Source organism: Cryptococcus neoformans, chromosome 1 (genome assembly GCF_000149385.1).
Source record: "Cryptococcus neoformans var. neoformans B-3501A chromosome 1, whole genome shotgun sequence".
Lineage (NCBI taxonomy): Eukaryota > Fungi > Basidiomycota > Tremellomycetes > Tremellales > Cryptococcaceae > Cryptococcus > Cryptococcus deneoformans.
The window spans coordinates 1,762,616-1,772,548 of record NC_009177.1 but is presented as its reverse complement, the minus strand read 5'-3'; the positions used below and the strand labels follow the sequence as shown (position 1 = coordinate 1,772,548).

Here is a 9,933-nt window from a genome sequence, read left to right as displayed (position 1 = left end):
CATTAAATGTGACTAGTTCTTTCGTGTAGTTCGGTTTTTCCCTTCCTCCTAATCTGACACTTCGCCTTCGCTTAACGGCCGAATGGGGAGCCAAAGTTAGGTCTTCAACATCGTTCGTACGTTGCTTTCGAGGAAACCCTGGTCTATTTCTTGCTGTGTTGCTTTCGCCCGCCAAGCCATCATCATATCTCCTTTGTTTTCTTGCAGTTTTGAGACTCGAAGGGGTCGCTAGTGTTTTTTTAGCTTCAGATGGAGTTTCTAATCCTAGAGACCTTAGTAATTCCTCGTTTTTTCTGGTCATTGACCACTCAGCATTTTTCCTTATCCAGACAAACTTGTGGATTAAGAAAACGAACCGTATATTCTCCAACCTCTGCTCCTCGTATGTCAGGTTCATTAGTGATAATTGTGACTTCTCCGTGTCCGTCATCGACTGGATTTCCAGCCTTGCCTGCTCTGATTAGCTTTGATGATACGCAACAACTCGAAGTCTCACTATGATCTTAATAGCTAGATTGCAAGCTGAAGGTGTATGCGATGTTGTCACCAGTTATATCAGCTACTGCCCATCCTCCCTGTTTGCCTAAAATAATTACATAAGCAAAGTCACACGCGTCGGTTTGTGCGCCACGCGCTAGCTGGTCTTTTTTGTCTCCCTTACCTTGTTTTCTTCTTTCACGCATCGCCCCATCTTTCCCCCCTTATCACCTTCCTTTCCTGTCTTGCTGGTCTTTTCCTCCCTCTTCTTACAAGTCCAGTCCCACCTCCCTTCACTTCAGGGATATCCTCTTGCCTTGGTCCTTGGTGCTCCGTGGTTTGCCTTCAACAGCTGGCAACCTGGCAGCAACTCAGAGAACCCTGCTTTTGTTTTGACATGGGGCGGAATGGACAGCACTCAAATGTAATCTAACCCTAAGGTGAGCAGTCATCCCAGACCGTCGGTTTTGGAGATCAGCAGGACGTATGGCCAAAGGATGCTGATTGGCCACCTTTTAGTTCAATTTCTTGACCTAGCTCATCCATCGCGTTTCTCCCACTATAATCACCTCCTCCTCGCGCCGTTGCACGAACAGATTTTTTTGTCATCTTCCACGGCGATATCCGTGCCTTTTCCGGGTATTAGGATGGGCGATTTTAGTTGGTCGAGATTTTCCGTCAGAGTCATTTGGGTTCCCCCATGGACTCTCCGATGGACGGTCGGTGGCTCACAGATGAGTAGTGTTCTGCCGTTCTTTAGAGCGCAATTCAGCGGCGTCAGCACCCCCTCACTATGGCTGTGAGTGCGGGGTTGGCGCGGTCGTCAGACTAAGAAAACGCGCTGCCTGTCTATTCTGCCACAAGGGGGGAGAGTTGCTATTGCCCTGGTGTTGTAAACGTTATCGGTTCTATTGGGGGACCATGGTTTCGAGTGCTCACAGGTGGACTGGACTTGTTTGATAGAAACGCCTGTGTTGACATGTGTGAGGAAAGCATCGGCCAGGCAAGTGAAAGTCTTTGCTACATAAGGATCGCGGGAACGGATGGTGTCTGTGGCTTATTACAGGCAGTCTGAGATAGTCTCACAGTAGAGACTGAGCGGCGATGCTCCCTGTTATCGGGTCGAATCTGTTTAGACTAGCTTACGATGATTTCGTCCCGGACTCGTACGGCGATCTCATGTCGGAATCCCGCCTTTCTACCAGGATCGGGGGAGTCAGCAAAGTCCGGCCATTCTCCGTCCCTCATTCGTTAAAGCGTTTGGCACCTCATTTCGCCTCATGACCTGTACCTCTTTGCCAGTTCTCAAAGACCGGCTTCCTATAATCTTAAATTTCTTCTCTGCTCTGGACAGGGTCCCGACAAGTACTCCTTACTGTTTGCCGGTGAAGAGAACTATCCAGTTCTAGAGTCATGCGCTCGCGACTTCACGCCGGAGTATGGAATGCTTGTCTAGCGGACTTCTGGCCCTCATCTCATCCGAGAAGCGTTTGAAGTGACAAGATTATTTGTTTGCTGCGAGAGTGCATTGCATGGGATAAGCTGTTGGCAAGAGGTGGAAGAAGTCCGTCGCTAGTGAGACGATGGAGTATGAAAGGATCTGATGGGCAAAGGGATTGTAGTAAGAGTAGCATCTCAGCGACAATGCTGACGCTATGGGAAAAAGCTCGCGAGTCAGGCTGCAGAGACGACAACGGGGGAGGGCTGTTACATCCCGGAGATCCCGTTAACGGTTACACATTCATGCCATTTTTTGGCTAGATTTTTATGACTTCCTGTTATAAGCTTTTGATGCATCGCTACAATGAATTAGGCGTTAATCGCCCTTGCTATTACTAAGTGAACGGAAGAATTCGTTGTAAGCGTTTTCAATGTCGAATAACATCTAGTGGCTTCGTCAGCGATAACAGCTACAGGACATGATATAGTGCCGTCGTGGATGTAGACGCACTTGCCGTGATTGCTCTTCTGATATCTCATCACTTGCTTTCATTGCATTTAATTCAATAAGCCTGCTCACTTCAGCTTGGAACGTAGCAGCTGACAAGCACATACCAGTGCAATATTTTCCCTCTACCTTCCCATTCTTGGCTCCCTTTGAACCGTGAATATCCACTCATTAGTTCTGTCAAAAACGGATGGAGTTGGTCTTTTGCTTTGAGATTAAGTTTAAGAGCATCCATGAAAGTGATAAATGACTGTTCGGTTATGATCAGTAGGCTGCACTGAAGAAAGTCAACAAAGACTTGCTTGTGTTGTCTCAGCAACCCATTTGCCCTTTTCAGCTCCCCCGTCTTCAGCCTCAGCAGAATGCTCGACAGTAGCTGGAACGCCAACTGTCAAGCGATGCAGAGCTGCAGGATGGTCCATCTAGTGAGAGGATGGGAGAGAGAACGCATGAGCGGTGTGAATCGATCCAGATCCTCATTGTATTTACCTTGAAGCGTTTCATGAACGCCTCAACTCCTCCAATATCGTCTGCCACCAACTTCATCAAACTTTTATACTGAGCGAGGAGCTTGAGGCAGGCTGGGGCATACCTATCAGACACGACGGATTTAGCTATCACTTATCGAATGAAGCAAACTCCCGACTTACTCTTTACCTGAAACAGAGTCACGCACGTACGCCCGCTCGAGATACTCCAAGCTTACGATGATGCTATATAGTGTGGCAAGATTCTCTGTTTTCTCACGCTCTGCATTTGTTGTCCATAGCCGGACTTCTTCGTCGAGGTTCATCATCTTATTTGCTGTGAAAATTAGTTATATCAGCAGTGGAGAACATGTATTATTTATTATGTATTGTTGTTGTTCGTGACGGCGACGACGAGCGACAGCGTTTATAAATGTATGCACTCACGAGCAGTAATTGTTATTTCGTGCACCGTCATCATCATACGCCAATCTCCAGAGTCTATTTAATGCCCGCCTCACCCGCGCCTCCATACCAATCCGTCTTTCGTCTATGTGTATTTTGATTTCTTTGGCATTCCTATTTATACTCCGGATCCTCCCTCTTTTTACGTTGGTCTCTTATCTTGCAGGCCACCCAGCGACTTGACCCACCAATGTCCCTGCTAACTGGGCTTCGCGTCAAGTTGGGCTACCAACCCCTTCACCGTATATTTGCATACACATAATAATTAAATAATTTTACGAAACTGGCGGGTCCAACGCAGATGAAACGCCGTGACATTTCTCGCGACGGAACCAATTTTGTTTATAGATTCTGGTGAAAAATGCCCACCGGCTGTCAGCCAAACCAAACACGTCAAAAAGAAACAACCGACGCGAACGCTGTTCTACGAGTCGCCGACCCGCAGATTCGTTGATCCGCGCGGAAACAACTATCACCATATGGGTATGTTGGAGTATTTAATAATATAGTTGGCCTCTTGCGATCAAAAAGTAATAGACTGTACACCATCCGAGACACATCAAAGGACGATTGGCGCCAAATATCAGCTTCAGTAGCGTTTAAGGAAAACAAGTAACATCGATACGAGGCCATATGAGCGACAGAAATGACGGGTCATCCAAGCGGGCCTTGCCTGGCAACTCGGCCAGTAGTAGTAGCATCACGACAGGCGGTGGGAAAGGGAACGGTAAAAGGGATATCGATGGTAATGGTGAGTGATGACTGACTTCCGCCACCTAAGTTAATCGTGCAATGACTGACCTCGGCATCTGTAGGAAACATATCTCCCGCCGTCGACTTTACAGCTGGTATCCTTGCTGGTAAGTAACAAAGTTGCTGTCAATACAAAGATAATGGTGCAGTCGTTTGCTTACATGTCCTGATAGGCGCTACTGGATTGATAGTTGGTCAGCCGTTTGATGTAGTCAAGGTGCGATATCAAACACCACAATACATGGGCCGATATGGATCAACTTTCAGTGCCTTAGGTATGTAATTTGTACCTCGTCTGACATCTATACTTTGTAAAACTAATGCAGGTGTCAAGGTGCTATTGTGAAAGAAGAAAAAATCGGTGGCCTTTTCAAAGGTGTAACTTCGCCAATGGTGAGCCCCCCCAAACCGAGTTATGTCTATGTAAAACTAATATCGACTCTGTCGCGTCTAGGCTGGTATAGCATTTGTAAGTCTCCATTTATTATCCTTGAGCGCTCCAGTCATTGACGAAGGGCCTAATATATAGATCAACGGGATAGTTTTTACATCTTACTCCTTTTTTATGAAGCTTCAATTGCCAGACGATTCAGCAGAAGAGCCTACGTTGGGGCAGATATTCCTTGCCGGGACGGGAAGTGGAGTTGTGGCCTCGTGAGTCGATTTGCTAATTTTCCCGCTAAGTAATGATCGTCGTAGGGTATTAACGTGTCCCACCGAACTCATTAAGGTATGTTTTTGTTCCTTAGGTGAACGTACAATATTTATCTATACTAGATCCGACAACAATCAGCCCCACCTCATCTTAACCTGACCACTTTTGGAGTATTCAAATCTATCATTCGAGCAGACGGACTAAAAGGCATCTTCCGAGGCTTTTCAGCAACGGCCTTAAGGGACATCGCGTATGGTCCCTATTTTTGCGCGTAAGTGACTCATTGGTACATCCCACCATACGACCAGCGCAACGCTCAACTATCATCATGAATCATCGACCCCAGGTATGAGGCAACCTTACGCTTCTTTAAGTGGATGAAAAAACCGCCTCTTCCTCCTTCCCACCACAACTCCGGCCATGGGCGCCATACTCTCATTGATGAGGCTGAGTTGGAACGCCACAGTGGATTGAGATGGCCAGAGTTGATGCTGGCTGGTGGAATTGCTGGTGTGCTTGCATGGATGGTAACTCATAGCGTAACGTCTTTCTGCGCGATCGCTAATGAAAATAACAGGTGACATTCCCAGTTGACGTTTTTAAGACTCGTATGCAGAGTACCACATGGCCCGATTCAACATCAGATTATACTGCAAAGCCACGACTTCCGTCCTTCAGACAAGTTGCTGGGGATGCTCTGAGAAAGGAAGGCTGGAGAGTAATGTTTGCAGGTTTGGGTCCCACATTAATAAGGTTAGTCGCGACATATAAATTGTGTCCGCCAAAGGAATGCCCCTAACAGATGCAAACTCATATATGTGCCTTCATTGCAGGGCGGTACCTGTGAGTCATGCCTATGTTGCGGCAATTGAACAACCTTCTAACCATGTTCTAAGACCAATATGGTTATATTTTTAACTTTTGAAGGCTGCGTCGCGGCTCTATCATGATCGGAATCATGATCAGATACGTTATTCGGAGAGAGGGATTCGACCTCTGCGGAAAGTTCAGCTGGAGGGAAAAGAAGAACTCGGCGCAGGGATGCAGATCATTCACTACTTGCTGATGTATAGATGGCATAATAGTAGAGAACAATAGCAGGCAATATAGCTGCATAATGCGCATAGTCGTACCCTGCATTTTCATCGCTTCTTGATAGTAGTAGATACCAACACAATAGAAACCCGCACAATTCTACAGGATGGGACCATGAAATAATGGAGGATGCAGCATTTCGCTTTTCAATATCTTGCACGATGGTGGAGTCGGGCTTTGCGAGTATGAACAGTCAACATGAACGTTCTTGGTATCATATAGCTATGCAAGATCAGAGCATTCTCAACCGGAGATCATGTCATCATATCTTGATGATCTACAACGAAGATCTGGCAAAACGACGATTGACCATGTGAATTTTATCAGATCGTCGCCGTACTATTATATACTCGTACAAATTACAACCAACAGGATAAATGAAATGCAGGTTTACCTATGTAAAATGCGTTTTTGCCATGAGGATCTGATAATTATTGTAATCCAACGCATCCTCACTTCTGAATTTTGACAAGGGGTGGGCCACATACAGCAACAAGAACGTGTGGCTATACAATTTAAATCCGATGTGATCTGCAACTCATTGCAGAAAGAGCTGCCGAAATGATTACCGTCGCGCGGAAGAGTGCTACAACAAGACTGACAACAAGGGATGAGATACAGGACACAGGGCACAAGATACAGAATACAGGATACAGAATACAGAATACAGGATACAGAATACAGAATACAGGATACAGAATAATACAGGATACAAGATACAGAATATAGAATACAAGATACAGAATACAGGATACAGGATGCAAGACATCATGAGACACAAGACACAAGACACAAGGTGAGTGCATGCAACAACAATACAAGATACAAAAGGTACCCAGTGTAGTACAAGGCGCAGTATGGGCGCTGGACGCTCTGCAATGTATCCTTGACTGACTGTCGCTGGTCGGGGCTCTCGAGCTTGAAGAAAGGCGGGAGGACGCAGAAGACAGAACTGAGAGCCAAGTGAACACACGAAACGGTAAGCGGTGGATATCTGAAATAATCAATACAACACAAAAACTGACAGAATTCTGGCGGAAGTCTGAATAAAAACGCTTTTGGTTCCTGGCTAACCTTGTGATCTGTGATGTTCGCCTGCCGTTATGGCGATTGGTGATAACGTATTATTCAGGAGCTGGGCGGTCCGATGGGTGCCAGCAGGGTAGGAGCCGACCGAACAAGTCTGGGCTCGGATAGTGGGATGGTGCATGCTGCGCCCCTGTTCGCATCCACGTCATAGATCACGGATAGGAGGCTAAATGGGTGCCTGAAGTATCCCTGAAGAATAAACTTGTTATGGTCGCGATCTACGATTTGCATTTGCAGAGGACTGCACCCTGTCCTGCCCATGATGAGCCTTCGCCTTCACAGTTAACATTGCTCCCTTCACACCATCCCATCTTGCTCATAACCCGTCTTGCTCATTACCCATCTCCCCATCCTCTTATCCCCCATCTCCCCAGCCTCTTATCCCCGCACATCTTCTGCTCACCTCTCTCCGACCGAGCAGAGAGCATCCTTCACAAACATTTCATTCATTCATGCCATGCTCGGTCGTATTTTTTAATCGCCTTATTTAAAAAGAAACACTCTGTACACAGCGTTCCACGACCAGGCGGCTTGGAAAAATCTTCAGACCGCTTGATTGTCTTATCCCGTCCATTTTCAAAAGCCTCGCAAAATGCTTCTTCGACTCTTGCCTCGTCCTACCCAGTCGACTCCATCGCCTCTCACTATCTTGTTTACCTTATCCGTTCCCAATCACCCTTACACGTAAGTCATTCTATCATCATTACTAAGGCGTGTATTGACATTAGGGATGTGAAGCTCATGCTCCCTTCCACTTCCTCCGGCTCTACTTTCGCATCGTAATCTTTGCCTCCAAGAGGGCATTGAATGCCCTAATGTCCTCTTAGGTGAAAGTTCAAGTTGGATTGCAATCATCATTGAAGATGTCACATTCTCCCTTCCTCTTTCGACCATCGCTGTCAATTTTACAGACGGTACCTCAATCACCATGCCGATAACCGAAGGATGTGCTAAGGCATTGGAGAATGTCGTAGAGCAAGTGCAGATGTCATTTTTGACGGCAGGCACCAGTAGAAGTCCTCCTACCAGTCCAGGAGTCAGCACTTGTGGTTCACCGAGCTCCACGTCAAGCACAAATGGCTGGTCAACATCATCTGAGACAGATAAGGTGTCTCGTCGAACCCCATCGTCACTTTTGTTTTCGCTCTTATCGCCTCTCATTTCCAACAATCCCCAATCCGCGCTCACTGCAGTTTCCGATGCGGCGTCGCACGTCAATAAGGCAAATAGCGCCCGTGTGCACCGTCGACAAGCTCGATCAATTCTTGTCGACACTTACCGACGATACGTTCTCCCTATACTCAAAGAGGAACTCCCTTCAGCCTATCTGCCCTGGTCAGTGAACTCTGAGAGCGAACGATTGTTAGGAGAGTTCGAGAAGGTGAAAGACGATGTTGTCGGGATCTTAACGAGATCCAACGTCGATATGTTTGAGCTGAGACGGAAAATGATTCCATTTACCCGATGTCGATCATCATCGTCCTCGTCTCTAGATGAGGAGACGTCTTCTTCATCCGCCGATACCGAAACTTGTTCCTCGCCATTGACCCCAGCCACGTCGGTTTCCTCGACTCCCTCTTGCCCGACACCGGGTTTTGATCCAAAATCGTTTCGTACTCCACAAGCATTCATAGCATCCCTTCCTGTTGTCCACACCGTCCCGCATCATCTACGTTCATCCTACGCGCCGCTCTATGCACGTCTCGAGCATCTTGTCACCCGACTGAGTCAAATGAAAAAGCTCGGTTTGAGGTACGAGAGAGAAGAAGGAAAGCGTCGTTGGCTCGATGGCCTCGAGCGTGGGCGGCTAGCAGATAGAGCCGTAAGGCGTGGATGGAGCAGTAAACAACTGCCCCGGGAAGTGAAGGAAACTCTGAACGCTACGCCATTGAAAGGCTCAAAGTTGTGGAAATCCATTACTGCAGAAGAAATGGAGAGGAAAGAATCGGAAAGGGAGGTTCATTCGGCCATGTTGGAGGATACACCGTACGCTTCATACGGGGAGCAAGACTCTGATAGCGAGTCAGAATCCGGTGAGGAGCAGCTTCCCGTTACGCCTACTGCGAAGTCCATCTTCACATCCTACCCCCTCATTCGTCCTGCTATCCCTAGTTTGTGCGATCAGATAAACAATACGTCTTCTCTTTCCGTCACTTCTATGCCTGCAGACAGCGACTTAGATGAGCCTGCTGAAGTAGAGCACATCAAAGAGACCTTTTCTTCGGTGGAACCTACACGACCGTCTTACAACTCGACTCGTTCATGGGAAGATAATCCAATGGTAGGCAAGGTCACTTCGGCGATGGGAAGCTTGCTTCTTGCGGGACCATTGATCAAAGCCAAGTTGGCAATATCAGGAAAGGATGTGGGCGAAGAAATGCAAATTGAAGGGTTTTATGGCCAATGCGGGCTGCATGTTTAGAGCCTCTTGCATCATTTGTGAAACTGCAAGACTGTTATTGGGGTTTTTGATTTCGCCCTTTTTTTCCTTTTCCTGCTTTCTTGGACGTTTACTGTTAGACCCTTCTGTACCATGTTTCCTAGACAACCTTTGGACAATTCTTTGTAATGGAAATTAGAGCATTGTATGTAGTATCCGGTAGAAAAATTCCTGTTTACTCAAAAATACTTTTTATATTAGTGGAAAACCCTACATCTTTTGTTCATCAAGTCATCATCGTTATCATTTCTAGACGTTCGTTTGCGTCAGTTTTAGGGTTTCGTTGATATGAACAGTGTACACGATTGTTACTCCCTGCTGTTGCTTATGCTCTGGATCAATGCTAGATGTTGAGTAGTATGAGTTGATCTTAGATGAGAAATGCTGTAACAGAGGAAAGGCTGGATACTGTAACTGTCCTTAACAAACGTCGATCGTAGGTTGCAGTGAGGTAACATATATTTATTACCATCCTCTCCTCTTTTCTGCTTATATTAGGTGTCAAAGCACAGGCAGCCTTATGTTGGTAGTCCTAACGTGGGTA

At 46.7% G+C, this 9,933-nt stretch overlaps 3 protein-coding genes across 3 annotated transcripts; 2 read left to right on the top strand and 1 right to left on the bottom strand.

The window, feature by feature from the left end:
- Positions 1-2,498: 2,498 nt before the first annotated feature.
- Positions 2,499-3,221, bottom strand: CNBA6350 (hypothetical protein; the record flags this gene model as incomplete). The annotated part of the gene is made up of 4 exons (XM_772664.1): positions 2,499-2,702; positions 2,746-2,847; positions 2,915-3,017; positions 3,076-3,221. The coding sequence occupies 4 exons, from the start codon at positions 3,219-3,221 to the stop codon at positions 2,499-2,501; spliced, it is 555 nt and encodes a 184-aa protein (XP_777757.1).
- Positions 3,222-3,990: 769 nt separating this feature from the next.
- On the top strand, positions 3,991-5,715 carry CNBA6340 (hypothetical protein; the record flags this gene model as incomplete). Its single annotated transcript, XM_772663.1, has 12 exons — positions 3,991-4,108; positions 4,173-4,217; positions 4,284-4,385; positions 4,445-4,503; positions 4,565-4,579; positions 4,640-4,764; positions 4,810-4,840; positions 4,888-5,036; positions 5,112-5,292; positions 5,343-5,518; positions 5,599-5,608; positions 5,662-5,715. 12 exons carry the CDS (start codon positions 3,991-3,993, stop codon positions 5,713-5,715), a joined length of 1,065 nt encoding a protein of 354 aa, XP_777756.1.
- Positions 5,716-7,541: 1,826 nt separating this feature from the next.
- CNBA6330 (hypothetical protein) lies at positions 7,542-9,371 on the top strand (the record flags this gene model as incomplete). The annotated part of the gene is made up of 2 exons (XM_772662.1): positions 7,542-7,633; positions 7,688-9,371. The coding sequence occupies 2 exons, from the start codon at positions 7,542-7,544 to the stop codon at positions 9,369-9,371; spliced, it is 1,776 nt and encodes a 591-aa protein (XP_777755.1).
- Positions 9,372-9,933: the final 562 nt, after the last annotated feature.